The sequence below is a fragment of the Electrophorus electricus genome, chromosome 6, assembly GCF_041902795.1.
Source record: "Electrophorus electricus isolate QZ-2024a chromosome 6, ASM4190279v1, whole genome shotgun sequence".
Classification (NCBI taxonomy): Eukaryota; Metazoa; Chordata; class Actinopteri; order Gymnotiformes; family Gymnotidae; genus Electrophorus; species Electrophorus electricus.
The window spans coordinates 28194730-28218849 of record NC_137502.1 but is presented as its reverse complement, the minus strand read 5'-3'; the positions used below and the strand labels follow the sequence as shown (position 1 = coordinate 28218849).

Here is a 24120-nt window from a genome sequence, read left to right as displayed (position 1 = left end):
AAAGGAAAACATCTCATGCTCTGAAAGCACTTCCAATATGCCACGTCTTTTATGAATCCATCTCCTGTCACAAGGATACTGGACACTTGGAAACTCTCAGTGGTGAAATCTTTGTGAGAATCCTGCTACAGGCCTAACCCACTTACTTTGTTCTAACCCCAAGATTAAATGATGTGCTCAATATGTAGGAATTTCAGCATCCAATAAAGCATATACATTATTGCTTGGAACATAACTGTGAGAGTAATTAGGATTTAGGAAACATATGTGCCATTTCACATACAAGGAGAACACACTAACTGGCACAAGCTAATGTCCATGACAGTCCCCAGTAAGCTGGTAACAGACACTCTCACCATCTTGACAAGGCCCACTAGGTTAACTGCAGACAGTTGCAGTGTTGAAAAGAGCTGTAAACAAACTGCTTGGTGTGCTCTGAACCATTAGCATGGATAAAAAGTGCCTCGTCAAGCCTGAGTATGGAATTGGCTCTACAGCTATTAATGAAGAGTAAGGAGAAAGAGACCAAGTGCAACAGTATCATTTACTACTTGTCCATTATTTTCTTACTTTCAGAATCATTCCCAAAAAATAAATATGTAAGCAATTCAATTAATCTAGATGCCATCATAAGAATATACATGAACACAACACTCAGAGGCCCGGTATATCAACAATCCCTGCTGAGGAAGTCATTTATAATAGAGCTTCTACCCGAAGCCAGTGGGTGTGGTGCACAGTCAAATACCTCCCTCTTGTGGCCACATAGTGCACAACGGAATGACCATTTCATGAAGGACTTACAAAAGCTCTTTTGGTTATTGCAAATACTGTCTGAGACTGACAATAACGATTCAGACTAATCCTTAAACATCTTAACAACTTAAACAACTACGCATAATCAGGAATGTGGCATTCTAACTTTTCTATAGCTCAGACTAGACTAGATCATATTTAGCATGACACCAACTGAAGGACAACAAAAAGAAGTCACTGCTGTTATCATAAACTCTGAAATACTACATAACTAGTCAGGTGACATCCTGCCACTCCTGCAGTGCATTTCACATTGCCAAATACTTTAGGTATTTGTTTAAAGAAAGTGTTTTTTTGTTTTTTTTAAAAATTTTATTAGAAACCATTAATACATTCTCACCAGCCAAGTGATCCATCAAAAAAAAAGAAAAAGAAAAAAAAGAAACAGCTTTAGAGGAAAGTGCTCTGTCCTTTTAAGAAGATTAAGAGCATAGTAGCTGCTTAATGGTCATAAAAAATAAATAAATAAATAAATAAATAAATAAAAACCTTTGGGCCCTGTGCTCATCCAAAAACAACACAAAAGAGCAATGACCCAGAGAAGCAAGGCCCTTTCCCTGGCCTTCAACTCCACCTGCAGCCCTGTAAACTCTTACTCCTCAGGTGATTAAAAAAAAGTATGAGTGAGGAATAGGGCAAATAAAATGTCTAAAGCTTTCCAAACAGGTCACACTGAAACTTTTTTATGATGCGTTCATATAAAAACAGACACCGGTCAGACGGCTTTAGGTAACCAGGTGGTGGGATTTGAATTTATTTATAAAACAAACAAACAAAACAAACGCTTTAAATATTCCGAATACAGTAACCTCTGTAATACGAGTCAGACTAGATAAACATACAGTCTTCTATTTTTGCCAAAAAAAAAAAGAAAGAAAAAAAAAAAGAAAAAAAAAGAAAGGAGAGCATGGGAGAGAAAGCCAGAGGCCTGGTTTCCAATGTGCAGCGCATGGCGGGCCTGCAGTTCGAACCTCAGCAGCATGGCAGGAGCTCTCAACTGAACTTGGCTTTGGAGAAGTCCATCTCAGGATGCTGGTCCATGAACCTGCCATCACACAAACACAACCACATTTGCTACTCTACACAGGACACGGTAATAAGGAACAACATGGCTAGTTACAGATTTACTGTATGGTTCTGAAATAATCTTGGGGGGGGGGGGGGGGGATTTTTAACCTTTTTTTTTTTTTAAAGCAATCAAATGCATTAAAACCACACATTTCCAATTCTTCTTCAGGCAGCTGTGGTCAGGAACAGTAAATGCTGAGTAATCTGCTGAGCAGATCCACCTCACAGCACACACTGAGGCCAAGCACTTCAATAAGCCACATTCCAATGAATAGCTGAGTCAGCACTTCCCGCCAGCAAGGAGACCACCCATGCCAGCGCACAGTATCCTTTCGGTGGATGTGGCGCAAATTAAAGCCCAATGACAAATCCTGGCCTTTGATAGTCACCTTTAGTTCCCCTAACATATAAAGCAAAAGTATATACACAGCACATCTCTTAAATTTGACGCCAAAGAGGTTACATTTGTTTGGCTTTACCACTATATCCTGGTAGCTCGAGTATGATCAATCAATAGGTTACACATTCATGTATTCATTAATGAAAGTCAGTCCACAGTCACCGGACACACCTTACTAAATGTATTGCATTTAACCTTAGATAATTTGATCAAAAGCCTTAAGCTTGAACTGTCAAAGTTGATGCCTATGTATTCATTTTCTTTTTCCTTATGATTTGAATGCCTGCTCAGCAGTAGTGTAGGTCCTTAGCCAAGACATACTCAGATTGCAGCAAATGATTGTCAGGTGGCATCAGCTTGAAGCTGGATGAGAAAGTGCTAATGTGAAAAGCCGTCATCATGCTGGTAAAATGAAACCAGAGAACACTCCTTGATCACTGCATAATACCATGTGTTACTTAACAGTTTTATAATTATAAATGTAGAGAACAGAAAGTTGTGTGTGTTTTTTGTAAAGTAGTTATGTACAAGTTTTGTCTGGTTCTGTATTATGTTGCTAGTAGCCGTCTTTCTGGTATTAGAAAATTTGCAGCAGGAGAGTTGAAAAGAGAACCATCACCCAAAATATACAAATTCCAATCAAATCACAAATCTGAAAATTAAACACACTGATCAGCTACCTTGGCTGTACTGTAATTTTAGCTCTAAATGTGTCTCATTATAAAGTGATCATTAAGGAATGGCAAGAGAGCTGTCCCCACTCACTGGATTAGGCAAGGAATAGTCTGCAGTCAAAACTGGAGTCATTTTAATTTCAAGGGCAGATATTATAGTTAGAAATGCGTTTTCTTTTTACTGATATTGACCAGCTGTAGTGCTGGAGATCCATAACGCTGTATAGCCCCAGCCGTAATATAACACACTTCATAGAGTGGAATAAAAGCATGTTTAAAAAAAAAAAAAGTAAAAATCATAGCATCTAAGGTGCAAGAGAAAGAAAAGGCACTATATTATAATTTCTGAAATATCCAATTTAGAACAATTGCATCATCTACACGTTATTTGGCTGAGCTGAACGAGGCGTGTAACAAGGCTGAGGGGGAATAAAGCAGACCCAGCGGCACACTTCCTTCATCAAGTACATCGCAGGGTTAACAAACCTAGAAGTGATAAGCGGTGTCCCTGTGTCCGTCTCCAACTGCTCCTTATTATCCTGCGCACGCTCGCGCGCGCGCACATACACACACACACACACCTCCCTGTTATCAAATGTCGGTGACAAATACAAGTCTAGTCAATATCTCTCCTTCCCTTCACATTTCACCTACATTACCTTAAATGGAAAAACTGTCTACCTTCAGAAAGCTTTACTTTTTTGCAATACCATTTTTATAAGTAAAAAGTAATTGTACTATTCTAAAACTAAACAAGCTGCTACTAAAATTAAAATTATATTTTGCTTTTTACGAGTAACAAAGATCCTTGGAATTTGTTAAGTCTGCACCATGTACATTTTTTAAACTTCAAGCAACAGCTCATTTATTTAAAATGAATGTCTGTTAACAGTATATAAGTGCCAGCTCAAATAACTTCACAGGCAGGCACAGACCGTTACAGACAATTACTTTATGACTGTTATTAAAAGATATGAACTGTCCTTGACTGCAACAGTAGGAGTTGGGCCACCTCCACGGTACTTTCGGTTAACTCGTATAATTTCATGCACTTTTCTATAATGACAATACCTGCAACTGGGTCTATAAAACCCTCTGTAAAAGTTCCTCGACCCAAGAAGTACAACATATCCAGTGCCAATGCCTAATCCACATCTGCCCGCGCATATAGCAGGAAGAGTCCACCTCGAAACGTGGAATAAAAACTCAGTGTAGCTCACACAATTGACGAGACTAGACTGTAGTTAATAAATTACAAGAAAATTACACATTACTCAATAACTGCCAAGAATGTTTACATCATAAACAAAATTCAGGATATTATGAATGTCACCATGTTACGCTGAACACCTCATCTGTGTCAGAGCAACAGATGAACAATTCCAGCTCCTCCAGATGTACAAACAAGATTTGTGTGTGAATCCATGAACAAAGGTGCCGGCCATAATTAATATTGTGATTCCTTACAAGGAAGACAGTTTGGAAGATTTGTCAAGACTTCACTAGCTAGAAACTAGTAAACACTAACTAATAGTCTTAGAAGTATTAAAACGCAGCTCTTTGAATCCAACAACAATAATGAATATTCAGGAGCCTCTAAGTGTTTTCATCTTGTGCACCCAATAGACATAAAAAAATAAGCCACTTAATTTTATAATATTACTGTTTGCTGTATATTATTAGCTTGCCAGTAGTTAAATAATACCAAAGGGCTGCTATCTATTACTGTAGTATTTGCAAATAAATATGCAATATAAAAGGACTAGCATTTACAGCATTCAAATGGCAACTTTCAACAAATATCCATCACAGATTTCTTAAGCACACTCACTCACATGGTCAATATGAAAAATGTTAATGAATTAAGCATTCACACGGTTTGAAATGTATTATTATTGATGAAAGTGATATCCCTATCCTTAACCTTGTCATATGGAGTGTTACTATGAATGACATAAGATGTAGCCAACAGACCGCATGCTTCTACCCAAGGACCTGGTGTGCAAGTAACAAAGTTCAGCGAGTTCTCCTGGTGGCAATTTTTCTCCACCCACTTCTGCTCCAGGAGCTGCATGAACTGAGTTAACACCCGTCCCTGGACGCAAGACCAGCCTACTACAGATGCATATGCAAGGTTACTGCACCTTATCTTGAGCCAGCCACCCACTGACTGTCTAAGCTCTCCTATTTCCTTGCTTTGCCTTTGAGAACCCTGTGCACGAGTCCCTGGTTTGTAACAGCTGACAACACAGTCTACCACTTTCTAAAGCTTTCTTATAAAACTCAAAACAGTCTAACATTTCTTCAGGCTTCTATACTGTGAGCATGCGTGTGCCTATTACTTTTTCAGGATGTCCTGCTTTTTCTGCTCCTCAGAGGTAGGCAGGCCCATGGACTTCTGTCTCTGGTCATACATCATCTTTTCAACCATGCTGCGTGTCTCGCCATCCAGGTCAGACAGCTGCAAAAAGAGAAAAGACATGATGGAGAAGGACAATTTAGATCTTATTACAAAAGATCATTTTTAAAACAATGTCTCCATCCATATGACCTCTAGTAGTGTTGATGCAGACAGTTTGATGTATAAAGGTATCTTTTAGGGAAATAAAGGCAGATCATAACTTGTTAGATTGGTATGCCATTCACTACCTTAGAGTTCTCTGGACAGATTTTCTTGGTGTTGATTTCAGGGTCTGTGGACACCAACTTGTTCCACCACTCCATTTTATTAATCTGGAAACAGCATAAAAATGTACTCATTAAAAACAATTGATTACAGCAGAATGGTAGATAATAGCAAAAGCACATGAGTGGGAAGTTCATGACTCTGAATCGATTATGAAGGCACAACTTAAAAAAAAAAAAAAAAAAAAAAAGGGATCATAATTATATAAAAGTAATAAGGTCTTGCTCAGAGCCTTGGTTACTATACAAGACACACAAATTTTTAAAAATATACATATTGAGGAACAAGTATCTGCATTCACACACCTAGTATTATCATCTCTCCTTTTACCATCTCTTACCTTTTCTAGTTGAACGGTTACTATTTTCCCATCGTCAATAAGCCAGGAGCTCTCCTCCACCTTCACCTCATTATAGAGCTGCGCATCAATAACAGGTGGGTGGCCCTTTAACCCAACCTTCAGAGAACGCCTCTGAATATCCACAACCACATCCTTGCCCTTCAGACGGAACTTCACATCAAAAGGCACCATGAGCTGGAGAGATAATTAAAAAGACTTAGATCGTTGACCACAGGGGTGGCATCACTCCTTTCACTGCCCACAGACGCAGCATTTTTCTTCACAGCACATTTCACGAGGGCATAAAATAAGTGACAAGGATGCAAGCCAAGAAACCACACTTTTAAAAGTACAGCAAAACCATTAGCTGAGTGTCTGGACAATGACCTCATCTTGTGTATACATTTTACCCTAAAATTAAATTGTTTCAGTAGGTCCAAATGCCATTTTAAAGGTTTCAAATAATTTAAATGCTCATGGGTCTTTTTGGATGAGCTTCAGAATGCTCTAAAATGACACCAAACCTGCAGTGCCTCCAGAGTATGCCTTATAATTCATATAATACATGTCACATACTTTGCAGTAAATATTCTGTCTCAACAGTTTAATAATAGTAATTTAAAGTGTTCCCAAACAGTAGACTTCTACAGTATATTTGCCCTCACTGTCTTCTATGGCCACAAGCTACGGTGTACTGATAGGCAACGTGGACACAAGAGACAAATTTATAATACATTAACAGCTATAATTTATGCACATTCAACATTGTAACTTTTGTATATATTAACAGTTAATTTTAGTTTGGGAAGCTTTGGCCATTTATTTAGGATACTGAGAGCAAAGTAGTGAAAGAATTATCCAAATGTTCAAATTGTTCAGACCATCTTTAGGTTTCAGTCTCAAAGTACACTGGAATATGCAGATCAGTGTGGTTTTCTATTCAAGACAAAATATGTTAAAACCACTTAAATGCTTACATCTACTTCAGACAGGTTCTGTGTCCACCTATAGTTGGGCAAGTCTGCTCCATTTCCAGCATTAGGCTTCATTTTGCTCTTATCCTTCTCATCCTCTTCTCCTTCTGAGTCAGACTAAATGTCACAGAAATAATCATTAGTCATTAACCTGCATTTTATCAAAGGTCAACTGGACACTAATTTATTCATCGCTATTGTTAACCCGGCCATATTCATGTAAAAGATGAGTCATAACCATCTGATAATTAGCTGAGAACCCAGTAGTCCAAGGTAGAATTGAGAAAGTGTTTAAATCAAAAGGTGTTGTATAACGTAAACACCCCTCACCCCCTTCTCTGCTTTATCAGACGTATCTGCAACACTGCTCTCAGGAGCAGGAGTCTCTTTTTTTTCCTCGTTTTCTTTGTTCTGAAGACAGTAGTGAAATAACATGTGAGCATATTGAAAAAAATCACTTGCTGGTGTTCAGTTTACAAAAGATTTTCTCTTATACATCAAACAGACAGACAGGTGTTATAGAGAACCAAAACCAAAAAAATAACAGAATTTGCTTTATTGCTCTGATGATTTCTTAAGTTATATTGCCTTACTTAAGGATTTAAATTTAAATGTGCAATTTAAATGGATTTCTTTCAATTTCTTTGTTTATTTATTTTCACCTGGTCTATTTCCGTCTGCAGTCTCTCTGCTTCTTCCTCTGTAAGTTCTTTGATTCTGGGCTCACTTTCAGCTTCTTTCCTCTTTCGCTCTTCTTCAGCCTTCAGCTTATCTGACCGTTCAGCTTTCTCCTTCTTTTCTTTCTCCTGCCTGGACAGTTTCTCCTTCTGGGCCTTGAAAGCCAGTTGACTGTGATGAGCAAAAGCCTCTTTTACTAACTGATGAGGAAAAGTTGAGTGTCAGTTATACTGTTCTCAAAACAACAATATTCAACGCCAGTATATACAATAACGTTTTACTGTATATGCTGCGACCTGAAGATAGTGTACAAGTACCATAGAGATCATCTCACCTTCTCAGGAGCTCCTGATTCGCCTCCAGTAAAAAAGTCAGTTTTTCGTCGGAGAAAGCTGAAGAATGTATTCACCAACTGTTAACAGTCAAAATAACACAGTGAACACATGCAAGACAAATTACCGGTTAAATCTGTGCTACCAATGCAAAATCGGCCGTTCAGACATGTACGATAACTAGATTAACTAACTGTATAATCACTAAAATGCTGAACAACGGGTGAATTGTTATGATTATCATGTCGCTCCTGTGACACGGCTCAATTAATGCGGGCTAAATATCTTTACTATGTGTCAATCTAGCTAGCTAAATCACAGCTGTAATGTACTAAGGCCCTATCTGCACACACACAATGATGCATGCTAGATAGCTAGCTAGCTAGCTAGCTAGCTAGCTAGATAGATAGCTAGCTAGCTAGCTAGATAGATAGCTAGCTAGCTAGCTAGCTAGCTAGATAGATAGATAGCTAGCCACGTTCCAGCAACAGTTATGAGTTATTCATCATAGCTAAATAATGTGTGGTGGAATAATACATTAATTTGTAACTAAACATTAATTGCAACAATAAAGATCAAGACAGCCAACTCTCTAAATATGATCAATAAACTAATTAGCTAGCTAGCTAGCCTGCAACTCCTGCGCATGTGACGCTCTCTCATCTGACGCTATCCATTTAAACATTTACCTCTTGTACTCCGCCTTCATGCTGCTGTGCCATAACAAGCAGCATCCCATCATACTTTTCTTCATCATCACCCATCTTAAGGATTTCCACCCGTCTTGAGACAAATACAAATACTTAAACAAATAAGTCTGTGCTTAAGGGTAATCACGCTCTACCGGTGTACAGTTTTCACGTCCTAGCTACAAACACTACCCGGAAAGTTCTTGAACCAATGAAATTAACCTTCAGTTAAAGAAAGGAACAGAGAGCCAATAAGAGGTCCAATTTTAAAAACGTAATTCCTGTAGCGCATATTCAAGTACTTCATAGAGTGAAAACGAGGGTTGGGAGAATTCTCTAGAAACGTCCAGAATATAAAGAACTGGGACAATGAGATTAAACGGATCTGTTTTGAAGCCTTTCCTAATAGTTTGTCAGCTGAGTCTCTAAAACCTATAACCCAATGGCATCTATTTTTGGCACAGAGTTCTTGTAGGATTGTGTGAGAACACTTTTCTCACTAGCTACCTTTCTGAATATTAAAATTACCGCCATGCAAAGTGAACTTTTTATGTTTCCAACTGGGTAAAATGCTTGTGCCTGAATTTATGCCTCAGTTAGACAAAATGCAACGTCCTTACTGTTTTAAAAGTTGGGACAGCATAAACAAAACTCAACAAGGAGGAAGAGCGGCATCGGGTCTGACAGTCTTGAAATTTAATTGAAATGTTTGAGAATAACTTACAGATTTTATTTTATCTTTCTAATCACCCCCCCCCCCCCAAAAAAAGGAGAAAAATGGTAGCCAGCATGAAATAAAATTAATTAAAGAATGTATACTTCCAAACTAAATCTACATTTACTTCTACACAGGTTTAGTGTTATTATTAGATGTACTTTATTTAATGGTATTTGAATAATACAACAGACTTTCAAAATAAAGTGACCCTTGGCCAAGTACACTGTAAAATAGGCTAAAGTGCAGTTAAATTGTGCTTGAGCAGGTACACTAAGGGGCAATTTAAATAAAGTACATCCAATACTTAACAATTTTTGTAGCTTTAATTAGAAAGATATTTAAAAATGTAGCTGTAATAAGAATTACTGTTTTTGATCAACCAACATTTAACTGACACAACCTTCTACAGTGGTTTAAGCATTTTGTTGCAAGTATTAAAAAGACCTTTGTGTACCACAGCCACATCTCACTGTGACTAGCAGGCCTGTCTTTACACATTTGAAAATTCATGCTGTAGACTTTTAACTTCATCTGAAAATGAACACAAATGTTTAAATATGATCAATAAGGGATTTCTATGCAATGTGATCGTTCAGAGTGTCATTAGCCTGATTAGCTATTATTAGTAGATTTGATGTAGTGCTCTTGCAGTCTTATGCAGTCACAGTCTTATCCAGTGCTGTGGAGTGTATTGGCCCGAAGCCCAAGTCTATAACCTATGTAATCGTTCTCGCAGTCCTTGGTGGCTTGGTACAGACAGAGTGAATGGCTTGTAAACATGATAAATGTCATTTACCTCTCTTTCGGCACTCTCGCCCGTGCGTCCCAGTTCAGCCACTACTGAAGCTCACCTGAATAAGCCTTATCGCCTCCACGTAGCGGAGATGTAACCCACTGCACGCGGTCCAGGGTCATGTTGTTTTGCTCGCGAGTCGTAGCTCAGGGTGGTGATCGAGGTCAAGGTTGACAATTCGTCATAGCTAGAGGCTCACACTATAAATAACACCTTACCCAGTCTTCTGAAGTGGCGCGTGGAAAAACACTTGTATTTGGATTTGTGAGAAGGCATCTAATTTGCCTTATAAAAGCCCTTTTTTTTTTGTTGTCAAAAATGTATTCACCTCAGGAAAATAAACGAGACTGTTACTGTACTGAATTCAGGGATCGGCATCCTCATGCCATCCTTTTCAACATTCTCAACCGCAAAGACAGCTGTGGTCTAGGACACGACAACTGGGATTATTCTGGGATGCACAATTGTCACTGCGAGCAACGGAAACTAGTGTGCTTGAGGAACTCAGCGAGTACGTGCCAAGCAGCATCTGAAGTGCTGGTAAAAACCATTCATTTTATGAAAAGCCTACCTTCCTTCCACCACCTACCATGCATCGATCAGCTCTTGCTTCTTCAGAGCTGCTGGGCACCACTTTTTGTCCTGGGCCTGGCACAAGAGCACATGGTGTTCGAGGTAACAGACATACCCACAGCTAGCATCCTCCGAAACCTCCTGCTGAACCACCAAAAGAGAACCAACGAGCAGGAGACAGATGACTCTCCAACCACCTTACAAGCTGTGCATAACCTGAATTCCTGCTTGAACAAACTATGGAGCCTTGATCTCACTGCTAAGGAGTATGCATATCTCAAAGGTGCAATATTATTCAATCCAGGTAACATTCTTTAACAACCAAGCAATTTAATTCTTGTTTTATCGTTGTGCATAAAAGGTAATTATTGGTGATACAACCATAACTTATATAGAAGTTCAGAATAAAGGGTTTGATTATTGTAGATTTGGTGTAATGCGACCACATAAAAAGGCTGCTTGTGTGCTGTTTTTACAGATGTATCTGGTCTAATGAGCTGCAAGCACATTGAGGGGCTTCAGAAGGAGTCTCAGCGAGTTCTGCATGAAGTCATCCAGACTCTTCATCCAAACGACCATGGTCGATTCACTTGCGTCCTGCTTACAGCGTCTTCTCTAAGGACAGTGGCCCAAAGTTTTGTGACAGAACTATTTTTCAGGCCTGTCATTGGCCAAACAGACCTTCTAGAACTACTGACTGAAATTCTCTTCAGCTAATAGGAATTTCTGACCTGTTTGAAGTGGATGATTTTATTTGGTTTATACTTCCGTTACTGTATTTAGGTATTTGTTTGTCAATTTTTACAGACGTTAAATACATTTTGAGTGACGTTGTCTACTTTATACTCTACTGTCTTTCTTCTATATTACTCCAGTTACATTTGCATTTTATTGGACAAGTAAAGGAAAAAATATTTAGTAAAACATTTTTGGATATAGATTTTAATACTCAATACTGTCTGTGAGAAATAACAGTTGAACTGTCACTTATATGCATAAAATGATTGTTAGCATTTGTATATTCTCATATAATTAGGCTAATTATGTTGAGATGGGATCTGCTTGATTTTCATTTTATTTTCAGGTAACCCTTGTGTAATAAAAGGTTTCTAATATTGATTAAGCAACGATATCTTCAACACGTTCTTTTTGAGTCAAGGCGCTATGTCGTGATTTGGTCTCCCTCTTGCGGTTATCTCTTGTCATGACTGGAGAATTGAATTCTGGATACGCCAATATCTGACTAACCTAAAGATATAATTTATTCTGATAAATGTGTAATATGAGTGACACTTAACAAATTCTGAAGATCATTAAAATGACTCTTCGTTTCACAGGGCTTGTAAATACTGTAAATGGATAGGAAGTTCAAAAAAAAGTCCCAACCTCCTATGCAGTACAGTGATATCAGGTATCAGCCCACAGTCACCCAACCAACCCCCCCCCCCCCCAGCTCTGTATATATATTGAGACTTAAAACAGTACTTCCTCTTAAGTGTTTATATTTCCCATCAGTCGACCTGGTCAAACCAGTTGTGCTTTATTTACATTTGCCACACTTAGAGACACTCTTCAGTTAACAGTGAATGTAATGTATTTTCTCTAATTATTGCTTATTTTATTTAATGTTATTCTCAGTAAATAAATGTTATAATTTAAGTGTTCTGTCCCAATAGTTTGTAATACCTGTGTGAACGTTTTTAATGTCCCCTGTACAAACAACAGATTTGGTCTCTGGAAGGAATGCGCTCACTGAATTCAATGCTGGAGGGAAAATACTTTCTATCTCAGCATAAACTCCCCACCAGCAGGTATAATAAGGTACAGTAGTTTCAGTGGTAATGGAACAAATACATATAGGCTATTTACTGCACAATGCCTCCAGGAATGTCCTGTATGTGCTAATAGATCTCTTTTTGAAACAATGAACCACACTGAATAAACATGGATGGATAAAAGTGAGGTTAAGTGTGATGGCAAGTGAGTGGAATTGGTAATGCTGAGTATGACAGTGTTATACAGGCCAAGGCTAGGCTTCGTATGTCTCCAGGAAAAGACCAAAGGAGCAGCCTAGGCTAGAGATTAGTGACTTAGTAACTTTACAGAGCAAATTCAAAATAAAGACTGACTGATTCATCATATGGGAATTCACATATGGATATCTACACCAGAGCACTGAATATGTGGCATATAAAGTCAGATTATAGTAGAGTAGAACCAGGTCCCTAAAGGACCTAGTTATTAATATTTCAGTTATTAGGAATATAGGTGGTTATTTTAATGGCATAGCGTTAAACAACCAACCATAAATGCCTTTGGGATTCACAGGGAGGAGCTCTGTTGTTTGATAAATTGTGCTGTCATTTTCTGGACCTCTGATTCTACAACACAGCCTGACTACAGAGAAAAACCAAATCATTCATAACAGAACTACTCCCTCTCTCAATACAGAACACCACACCCTCTCATAATAAGAACTACAACTCTATCACAATGTGTTGTGCATACTGTCAGCATACCTTTGTGCAGCCCTTTTGTAGATAATACAACACTCCAGGATGGATGAGACAGAGCTGTAGATAATACAGCTCTCCAGGATGGGTGAGACAGAGCTGTAGATAATACAGCTCTCCAGGATGGATGAGACAGAGCTCTAGATAATACAGCTCTCCAGGATGGGTGAGACAGAGCTGTAGATAATACAGCTCTCCAGGATGGATGAGACAGAGCTCTAGATAATACAGCTCTCCAGGATGGGTGAGACAGAGCTGTCGATAATACAGCTCTCCAGGATGGGTGAGACAGAGCTGTCGATAATACAGCTCTCCAGGATGGGTGAGACAGAGCTGTCGATAATACAGCACTCCAGGATGGATGAGACAGAGCTCTAGATAATACAGCTCTCCAGGATGGGTGAGACAGAGCTGTAGATAATACAGCACTCCAGGATGGGTGAGACAGAGCTGCAGATAATACAGCTCTCCAGGATGGGTGAGACAGAGCTGTAGATAATACATCACTCCAGGATGGTTCAGTTGGCTGGTTTGGCTTTCAGTGGACATATCTGGTAAACACACACAGCCATTACCAGTGGTGTTCCACCATGTGTCACATTGGTTTTAACCTTAATTTCCAGGTGAAACCATAATGAGGCTTTATTTGCATTCTAAGAACATTTCAAGTAAGAATGTTGCAGACCATATTTTGGAGATTTGAGAGACATGGTATAAAAAGCTATGCAAACCCTACATATGCCTACAGGAGCTACAATATCTATCACAGAACAAAACCAACATGCTGATTGTTCTTTACACAGGTTCATAATTTAAATCAAAAAGGGAAATGGTCACAAATTTTACATTCATTAGCTGTAAAGTGATATTTCAAGCCTTTTTTGTTTTACTTTTAATCAATATGGCTTATAGCTCATGAAAATCCAAAATGCAGTATATCAAATTATTTGAATATTTAATTATGAGTTTGAGTAAATTACTATTCAAACAGTACAGATACCGTGTATCTCTTGGTCTCGTTCAGCACATGCAAGTACAATCATGGGGAAGACATGACCACAAGGAAGGTAAGATACTAAAGGTCATTGCTGAAAAGGCTGGCTGTTCACAGAGTGCTGTATCAAAACATATTAATGGAAAGTTGACTGGAAGGGTAGTAGGAAATGGTGCACGAGCAACAAGGATGACCGCAGCCTTGAGAGGATCAAGACAAGTTGATTGACTTGGGCTCCCTTCACAAGGAATGGAGTGAGGCTAGTATCAGTGCATCAAGAGCCTCCAAACACAGACATCACCAGGAAAGGGGCTACAACTCTTTACCTAGAGACGATGTCAGAAGTTATCTCTTCAGATGAAAGTAAATTTTGAATTTCATATACAAATCAAGGTCCCAGAGTCTGGAAGAAGAGTGGAGAAGCACAGAATAAGAGGTGTCTGAAGTCCAGTGTGAAGTTTCCGCAGTCTGTGATGGTTTGGGGTTCCATGTCATCTACTGGTGTTGGTCCACTGTGTTTTAGCAAGTCCAAAGTCAACATAGCTGCCTACCAGTAGATTTTAGTGCAATTCATGCTTCCATCTGCTGACAACCTTTATGGATATGCTGATTTCTTTTTCCAGCAGGACTCAGCACCTGCCCGAAGTGCCAAAACAACTACCAAGTGGTTTTCTGACCATGATACTTCCGTGCCTGATTGGCCAGCCAACTTTCCGCACTGGACCCACAGAGACTCTATGGACTTTTATCAAGAGGAAGATTAGAAACATCCAACCCAGCAACACAGACAATCTGAAGGCCACCGTCACAGCATCCTGGACTTCAATAACATCGCATGGATGCAGTAATTCATAGGAAAGGAGCCCCATCCAAGTACTGAGTGCATAAATGAACATACTTGTCAGAAGTAGAACAATTCTGTATTGTACATCCTTTTCTGTTTTATCTTATGAAATATGAAATATTCTAATAAATGTGAGATACTGGACTTCTGATTTTCATGAGCTATAATCCATACTCAAGATATTCTAATTTTTTTTTAATGCACCTGTATAATAATAGAGGTATGAAAGCAGACGCTTGTACCATTTGCTCCTCTGAGTTGTTTTTTTTTTTTCCTGTTGCAAAAGATTTTATTCCTCAAGAGCCTCTGAAAAAGCTTGTAATATAGCTCCACCATGGAAACTGTGAGAGTAGGTTATATCGGGTTACTGGTTCTTCACACCAAGTTCATGCAAAACACTACCCATATATTTGAATGTTGGTCTTACAGTAGAGGTTCTTGCTCATGGACTCATTTCATTTACAATGACTATTTACAAAACATTTCCCATATAACACTAAAAATGGAAAAAAGTGTACAATCGTCAGAATTTCCACATTTCCTGCATTTAGCTTATATTTTTCACTTCAAAAGTCACATTCATACAAAGTTTATTTGGAGTAAAAAGAATTAATATATTATTGCTCTATCGAACTCTTAAGGTTTTCTATCCGAGACAAAGCCTTGTCTCCAACTGCACCATAATTTAGTCTAGAACTATGTAGAGATTAGACACATCTACTGGGTCATCCTTCAGTGTGACAATATTAAATTTTGCATTTAAAATATACATATCATTCAAAGTTACACAAAATCAAATCTACACTCTGGACATTTGCATGAAGAGAAGACATTACTATATACAAAAAGTGAACACAGTGCCACTTTGTAAAACAATCAAGCACTAGCATAATTTTTTTAAACGACCTCCATAGTCTGTTGGGCAGTCCATACACAGGGTACATAAAGATGACCCTGAGGTACTGCTGTACTTCACACCAACAGGTTATAAAGAACTATGAGGGAAAAAAAAGCTGACAGTGTATATCCTTCAGTGCCCATTTAAAGAAAGTGCAACAGTGGTTCTTCCAACAAATAGAATTAAAAAAATCAAAAGGATATCAAATCCAATATGCTACTGATGTCAGCTATATAGAAGTTGGAATGTTTGAGTGTTATTGCCACTTTCTTAAGAGTTTAACCACTCTTACTAGGTTCAGTTATCACGGACAGGCAGTGATGAAACAAACTCCAAGCAGAAGCAGTGGAGTCCAAAGTAACAAATCCAGCAACTGTTCTACTTGCAAATAGAAATATAATTCCTTGCTATGCTACACTTCAAACGAACTGATAGCAATCCATCCCTTTAGGTCATACACATATTCAGCATACGTTCTCTCTTCCTCAAGTTACTTCATTAGTTTTCGAGTCGTCAGGAGGTCTCTTCGGAAAAGGCCAAACTGCCAACTCAGGCTCGCACACTATAAGGTAGCAGAGGAGTGTCCGATGTGACAGGCGTGACTGTACCCTGGAAGCTCGGAGAGTATGGCCCAGGGGAGCTCGAAGAGTACGCTGGGGGTGGGGCGGCAGAACCCGGGAATAGGGAAGAGGAGAACGAGTGAGCAGAAAGGAAACAGGCAAAAGGAAAAGTCATAAATGTGTGACTTCATGGACTGTTTAAATCTAATATATGTTCATACACATTTATACACCAAGACTACACAACTGGCAAAAACCAGATGAATTCACATAATTCTCAAACGATTAGTAAACCTTTTTACATCATTAAAAAAAAAAAGTATATTACACTTAAGCGTAAAAGCCACAATAAAAACATTAAACAGAACTAGCAGGGGTAGGCATTTTCAAACAAGTAAGGGAGAGACATTTAAATTCAGAATTCTGCAACTGATTAGATAGCCCCCCCCAAACAAGAGCGCATTGTATGAGACAATGGCTGGGTTATGTAACGTCTCATGATCTACAGATGGGAGAGGAGCTGGTCTTGCCCTTCTCTTATTCAAGCCAAGTAGTGGCTGGGTCAGTGTATCATGTACAGTCAGCTGAGAGAGGCAGTCAACAGCCTTTAATATGAACCAGTGGGAGCGGTACTGCTCCTTCAAAGTGGTAGATTACTGTTGTATAAAAATGAGGTGGGGACCAGCCCACTGGCAGATTATCAGATTAAACAGCAATTATATAATGCATTCAGTCGCTAATTGATATGATTATATGGTAATAACAGTCCTGGGTTAGCAGTTAAAAAATACCATGACCATCTTACACTGGTTACTGTTGTTTCTCAGCTTTCTGGCTTCTATGTCATCTGATCTCTCCTCTGAAATTTTCAGGCCTAAAACAAGGAAGAAACATGAAGAGAGTCTGCATCATAGTGACCATATTAACTTACATATTGCAAGAACTGCAAGGAGTGTTAACTCCATTGCATAAACATACTGAATACATTCATCAATAACCAAAAAGCCACTGATCTTTAATATTACAAACAAGAGAATGACCAGGACCAACTTGATATTGAAAACTAACTTGCAATACTTGTTATAGCCTTGCAACCAACCCCTTAGCCATACCCCATTTTCCTGCAATACAGGTACTAAAAATGACATACCCTTCATCTCTCCATGTACCAGAAGTCATAATATCACCATACAGCTTTAACGTCACAGATCTAACTTTACAAATAAAGGCTCACGAGTGAAGATGGAAGCTCTTCATCTTTAGCAGGGCCCACTTAAGGAGTAGCAGAGAGTAGCAAGCAGGGTGCCACTTACTGCCATCACCGATGGAGTTGAAACTGTTCTTCTTGCTGCTGCTATTGCCGCTCCTCCACGTGTCATTGCCGCTGTCTCTCTGGGGCTCCTGCTGCCGAATGGGCAGCTTCTTCTTGCTTTTGCGCGTGCTGATGCGGATGATCTCGCGCACCAACCGGCACTCTGCCTCCTGCTCCTTGATGTGGTGCTCCTGGACGATGTCGGAGATGAGCTGACTGATCTCCTGGGAGCGCTTCAGGAACATGGAGTCTGACGTACACTTTGCTAGCTCATTAATCTCAAACTCCGAGAACACCTCCAGGAGCTTACGTGTGATTAATGAGTCCACGTCCTCATCAGTTCCTTCGTAAATAAAGTGCTCCTCTTGTAGGCTGCTGAAATGGATACTGCTGCTTGGATAGGCTGGGCTGTCCAGCTCCAACTTAGAAGGGCTAAATGAGCCCTGCTCCTGGTCCTCCTCGATAACGGATGTGTCCACCTTTATGCCGCGAATACGAAGATCCGAATAGAAGCCGTTATTACCTGGCTCGGACACAGTTTTCACCTCCGTGTCATCCCCCGAGTTGTCCCCAGGCATCAGACACGGCAAACGCCTGCACACTCGGAACAGTCCACATGTCAACACGCTACACACAAATGTCCTACAACTGTTCACAGAGGCACAGGGAGCACATGTACAGGAACCTGATGCAGGTTCTACTTTGGCAGGTAAAAACCTGACTGTCTCTGGCTCAACGGCATTGCCATTAGCTTCCCTGTGGCAGATCTTATGGACTGCTCCAGGGTAGTGGGTCTCAGGTTTGACTGGGTCAACACAGCGCTCTTGGTATGGCCTGTTTTTGATGCTACTACGATGCTTGGGATGAGCTCCAGGACCCCCTGCCCCCTCACAATTGCTGGAGCTGTATGACATGACTCAGTAATGTCACAGTCTGTTAAAAAAGAAAAAGACACAGGACTTCGGGTTAGCTTGGATTGGTAAGCATGTCAGTTCGGGTGTAGATTGCAACGGAGATAATGAAAGCTGCATATGACCTGACGTCTGCCACACCAAATGGATCTAAACTAACCGGTTTGGTAGCTTTATCAACACATGCAGAAGGTGGTTACTTTTTACACATTTGCTCGCCATCCGAAATAGGTTGCTTTTGTATTGCTTTATATAGGGAGCCATAATTTATAATGTCCCAGCGACATTTAACAAACACAAAAGAAGAGAAACACAGAACATGCAAAACAGCGTAAACCTGTCATATGCATGGTCTGAGAAAAAGATCAATGTGCTCTCACACTTGATTCAGCCTGTTTGAACAGTAAGTCTTCAGTCCGTTTCATTTAAGCAGCAACCTTTAGCCTTAAATAGCAGTAAACACGCCTAGTCCGTCGAGCAGTGCACAAACCACACAGAGGCAGAAAAAACAAACAAACGTCTGTACCCACGGCAGCCGAGTTGCTTTAGAGACATTATAACCATCATCAGGCATACCAGATAGGAAGAGAAACTAGATATTTTTAAACGGAGGCGGGTGATAATTTCACATGAATTATTTGAGAGTTTCAAACAAGCACATTACAAAAATATATAGGCCTATACGTATATAACCGCCGATAAAGCTCATTTACCGGAGGACCAAGAAAATGGCAGATGTTACAAAACCTTCCACTGTCCTGCAGTCTGAGAAAAACTCAAGATTATTCAAATTGATAAGTAGTAGTATTTGTTTGTTAGAAATAATAATCCAAATACCACGTTTCACCTCAACTAAACACACTTTACTCACGGCATATGGAGGAAACGTCGCAGTCAATTGAGTACGAGAAAGATTTCCGGAAGTCCAATGTTTTCTCCTCCTGGATTTTTAAGGTTATTTCAAAAATAGTGTGCGCGCAATTATGGCAGTCTATTGATTCATGTCAAACGGCATAGATATGTAAGATTAATATCCGACAGTTCCCTTATCCTTTACACTTCCTCTTCTTAACGTTAATTCAACTTACCTGCAGTAACAGGTAGATTCCCAACTCAACACTGCTGGTGACGTGACGCAGTAATAACGTTAAAACGTTTAGAATTGCGTACGTTTGAAACCTCAACTGCGGTAACAAACTCGCAAACCCATATACATTTTTGCTCTGAAACGTTTAAAGGCGGCTAGCCCTTTGAACCGAGAGCGAGCGAGCGATCGAGCTATCGAGAGAGCGCGAGTGTGAGAGACACTTTCCAGTAGATGGCACCAACGTGCTTCTGTTGCGACACCCGAGAACACGTTGTCTGATCAAATCAGAGGAGGTAGACGTTCGAGTTAGCCCACAGAATCTGCAAGTGATTTAATAGCCCCATCTATCCATCCAGTCAATGACCATAAACAGATTAACTTTATACCTAGAAACAGGTTGCACTTCAAAAGGTGGGAAGCAGGAAACAGACAAATGGACCAAAAATTAAAGCATCAAAATTTTATTTGTCTGGTCCCATAGCAGTTCACAGGAAAGTACATGCCAAGAATTTGAGAAATTACGTGCACTGTACAGGTTTGACCTACTCCAAGTTCATGTTCATTGTACTTTCAGCAGTCAGTGTTGGACTCCTCACCACAAACTTGTCGTCATGGCTCCCTGGAGAAAGTGCAGTCCAACTGGCAGACAAACTCACTACAAACAAGTTCTTCCTCCTACTGGAATGGGAAAAGGTTCAGGGTTCCCCTAGACTTATACTCCATTGTTCCACCACTAAGAGGAAAAAAAAAATCCATGTGAAACAGCTCCTGGAATTTGTGGAGAGGCAGCAGACACCTATTCAAGAATGCCTTGCTTTAGCCATTTTGACTCAACGCACTCTCATAGGTAATGACTGAACACTCCAAGCACTTGTGTCTCTTCTCTGGGGTGTGCTATGGTGCAGTGAATTAATGCATTTCCATAACCAAGTTGTATACAGCATCATTGGATCCCTCTACTCTGTTGGTTTGACTGACACATGGAGTTGTGGCCATTACGACTTGAATGACTTTCCCCTGTTCCAAGCTAATGGTACAGAGCTGCCAGCAGGTGGTGCACTTCCATGCATTTCACATCTCTTGTGTATATTAGACTGAGGTGAGCCTACACGTGGAAGGTATACATTACCACCACTTGGTAGAGCAGGCACACTCACTCTCCGGGCTGGTCCCTGGGCATTTGTTCTAGATGAAAACATATTTACACCTTGGAAAATGTCTTGGCTCTGAAGAGTTTGTGCTCTGTTACCAAATTTGTCGTGTGAGCTCATCATAGAAGGGTTTGCATTCTGTACTGCAATTGGTTGCAGTGTTTCATCAGGGACAATAACTGAACTACGAGTTGGCTTTTTCTGACTGAAAAGCAGCATCCAAGTTGTTAAAGTGGAATTAGTGGAGCCTTGATTTTGAAGCAAATCTGGGTTGCTGCTAAGGAGAGCACATCTTCGGATGGAACCTTGGCCATAATGAGATGGAATATCAATAGTGCATTTAGATATCCAAGTGCCATCTTGAATGCCAGATGCTTTACTTCCTATTGGCTGAGACATGTGTTTAGCTAGGGTTCCAAAATGGGTCTGTTCAGCATGCTTTGACATTTGGACAGGATACATAGAGGCTGGTTTGAAAGAAGCTTGGAAACCATTACCATGTGATTCCTGGTCATGGTATCCTGACTCAAAGCCATATCCAATTGCAGAGGACGAACCCATTTCTTTTGGACCAGGAACACTCTGACTTCGAAAACTGGTCAAAACACGTCCATCAGATGCAGAAGGATTTACTGCATTAACTAGATGAATTGCTCCAGAACTGGCTGTAAAATGATGAGCAGGTGTAAAATGACTAAAAGGTTTTTTAGGTCTAAACTGAGGTTTAGACAAAATTACCTCAGCTGAAGAGGAATGAAGAACGTCACTCTGGAATGAGTTGGAAGCAGTGGTGCCTGGCCAGATATTCCCAGACTTGTGGCTGATTTGAGATCTATAAGGACTTGGTCTAGACACAGTACTGTACACAGGAAGTTGTTTGCCAACACCAGGATTGTTTGGGTCCACAAAATCCTGGGATCCTCCAGTTTCTGGTCTTAAAATTATCTCTGCAGAACTGACAATGGAAGGTTTAGCAATATTCGATCTGGATTCACTTCTATATGGCTTCATATGCTCAGAACCAGAGCCATATTGGAGCCCATGCATAGAGTATCCAGAATCTGCCATCTTAAATAAGGTGGCACTGCTGCTGGATGGCCAGATATTTTTGGAGGGACTTGACATTTGGTAAGAGGAAACACGTTTATAGGGAGGCAAAGGTTGAGAAAGGCCAGGTGCTACCAAGCTGCTGTGGGTGCCTTGACTAAAGCTTATGCTGTAGGAGCTGGGGGTAAGATTCTGTGGATTTTGAAAAAAAACTTGACCCAAGGTTTGCTGTGGCCTTGCACTGTTGCCCATGTTATACTTAAAATTTAGAGAACGTCCTGCGGTTCCATCTGAAGAAAGGCAAAATGAAGTAAATACAAGCTTAGTCAGGCTCTATATGATCATTGATCACTGTAAATCAGAGTGTAAATTCTAACAGATGTATCAATTTATTTAGCAAAAACTTCTTACCCACAATATTTCCAGAACATCTCACATGAGGTAAAAACACTAAGCCAAGTAACGTCCTGTTTAAAAAAAAAAAAAAAAAAAATTACAGCTTGAGTAATCCCAAATCAAAACATCAGCAGCTCACTTATTTGACATCAGACTTACCCCAAACGGATCCCAGAATACATCTTGGCACGCACAAACCAAAAATACAACGCTATTCACAAATCGTCATACACTTGCGAGAGAACTTATTACTTTCTCCTACACAACTACTAAAATAACTTTAAAAGACCGCTAACATTCAAGTTAGAGAGTTGTATGCCAGTTAGTTGCAGCTGATAGTCATTATCATTACAAGTCGGTAATTAGGTAGCTATCGTCAAGTGACACATGACTTTGAACAAAGAACTCCAGTTTTCAACCTAAACCTCCGGTCTTCCGAACCGGATGGCTGTCTAAATTCTTCCATTTGTGTTGTAAGTGGGCTATTGCACACTAGCGAACTTCCACAGTCCGTTTGTAACGCAGGTTTCTGCGGACTTTCATTACAGTGACAACACAGGTGTAAATGAATGAGATTCGGATCCAAAAAGCAAAGAAGAAATTCCAGTGTATATAATAAAAAATTGTTTGCCACTATTGTGTAGCTGTTTTCAAACATTGATTGACAGACTGGTGTTTTTAAATTGTAATAGTGTTGGTTTAGTTGCGCTTACTGCACAAATAATCGGTATATTTTGGCATCGACATTAATCATGGAAAAATTAATTAGAAAAATTAATTAGAATATCCGTTACAATCCAGGCCTTCTCATTCAATTTCAGGGACTTTTTTGACCAAATGGGCACAAATTTCAACAATACCACTATATTAATGCTCATGTATTTGGAATAGGATGTCCAACAAGCTCACAGATGTTGTGATCATATGTCCATATACCTTTGGTCATAGAGTGCAGCTCTCCAGTAAGAATGTCAGAGATTCTGGAGTTAGAAGTAATAAATAGACTTAAAAGCTGCCTTTGTATACATTCTGACTAGACCATGCTTTTGTGACTCTTATGCCTTGTTTCCTAGTCTTATAGCTTGTTTCCTAGTGTGATTTATGAACCCCTCTTTAAAAGTGACCAAAATCTTTGCTCCACTGCACAACCTTGATCTAACCCTCAATATCTCTTCATCTTTAATAAATCCATTTGAAAGACAATAAAGTGAATAAAATTGGGTCTTTCCCTAATATTTAGTCATCCTGTCACCTAGGAAGCAAGTCATATTGTGTCAATAAGTATTCCACCACCAAATTAGATTTTCCTTCCCAAATATTTCTCAACAATTATTCACAACCAGCTGCTATAATTCTGGTTCATCCTTGTGAACTTTTTGTTGGCATAAATACAACTTTCAGAGTACATATCTACGAAACCAACACACCTCTGCTTCCATCTCACACACTCACGCATGGCTCTCACAGTATTCCATCCTGGCTAGTGCACTCTTGATTGATAGGGATCATTAGTGTCTTCCTCACACGGTCCAGAATGAAAGGAACCCGTCCATCTCCCAATGCCAGTGACGCCAGCTGTAGAGAAGATCTGTCACGATGCCCTACTTTCCCTGGCAAGTCATTTCATCCTTGATACTGCTCCTTTTCCAATCCACTAGTTCCTAGA

At 39.7% G+C, this 24120-nt stretch overlaps 3 protein-coding genes across 8 annotated transcripts; 1 reads left to right on the top strand and 2 right to left on the bottom strand.

The window, feature by feature from the left end:
* Window positions 1-1540: 1540 nt before the first annotated feature.
* Window positions 1541-10305, bottom strand: nudc (nudC nuclear distribution protein). 2 transcript variants are annotated; one of them, XM_081716270.1, is made up of 10 exons: window positions 10172-10305; window positions 8658-8751; window positions 7971-8048; window positions 7621-7836; window positions 7289-7369; window positions 6962-7075; window positions 5985-6179; window positions 5608-5691; window positions 5301-5419; window positions 1541-1861 (listed from the first exon to the last, which is right to left on the bottom strand). In XM_081716270.1, exons 2-10 carry the CDS (start codon window positions 8730-8732, stop codon window positions 1810-1812), a joined length of 1014 nt encoding a protein of 337 aa, XP_081572396.1. In that variant the 5' UTR covers window positions 8733-8751; window positions 10172-10305; the 3' UTR covers window positions 1541-1809. The 2 variants fall into 2 exon arrangements, with proteins under 2 accessions (XP_081572396.1, XP_026876525.2); XM_027020724.3 differs by lacking the exon at window positions 10172-10305 and having other exon boundaries at window positions 8658-8864.
* An 89-nt stretch (window positions 10306-10394) lies between these two features.
* On the top strand, window positions 10395-12348 carry nr0b2b (nuclear receptor subfamily 0, group B, member 2b). Its single transcript, XM_027020722.3, has 2 exons — window positions 10395-11045; window positions 11220-12348. The coding sequence occupies exons 1-2, from the start codon at window positions 10487-10489 to the stop codon at window positions 11456-11458; spliced, it is 798 nt and encodes a 265-aa protein (XP_026876523.2). The 5' UTR covers window positions 10395-10486; the 3' UTR covers window positions 11459-12348.
* Window positions 12349-15383: 3035 nt separating this feature from the next.
* On the bottom strand, window positions 15384-20082 carry kdf1b (keratinocyte differentiation factor 1b). Of its 5 annotated transcripts, none has more exons than XM_081716269.1 (4): window positions 19862-20082; window positions 17785-18795; window positions 17356-17424; window positions 15384-16643 (listed from the first exon to the last, which is right to left on the bottom strand). In XM_081716269.1, exons 2-3 carry the CDS (start codon window positions 18774-18776, stop codon window positions 17394-17396), a joined length of 1023 nt encoding a protein of 340 aa, XP_081572395.1. In that variant the 5' UTR covers window positions 18777-18795; window positions 19862-20082; the 3' UTR covers window positions 15384-16643; window positions 17356-17393. The 5 variants fall into 5 exon arrangements, with proteins under 5 accessions (XP_081572395.1, XP_081572394.1, XP_081572393.1 ...); XM_081716267.1 differs by lacking the exon at window positions 19862-20082 and adding an exon at window positions 19154-19625 and having other exon boundaries at window positions 15466-16643; window positions 17864-18795; XM_027020716.3 differs by lacking the exon at window positions 19862-20082 and adding an exon at window positions 19645-19855 and having other exon boundaries at window positions 15470-16643; window positions 17864-18795.
* Window positions 20083-24120: the final 4038 nt, after the last annotated feature.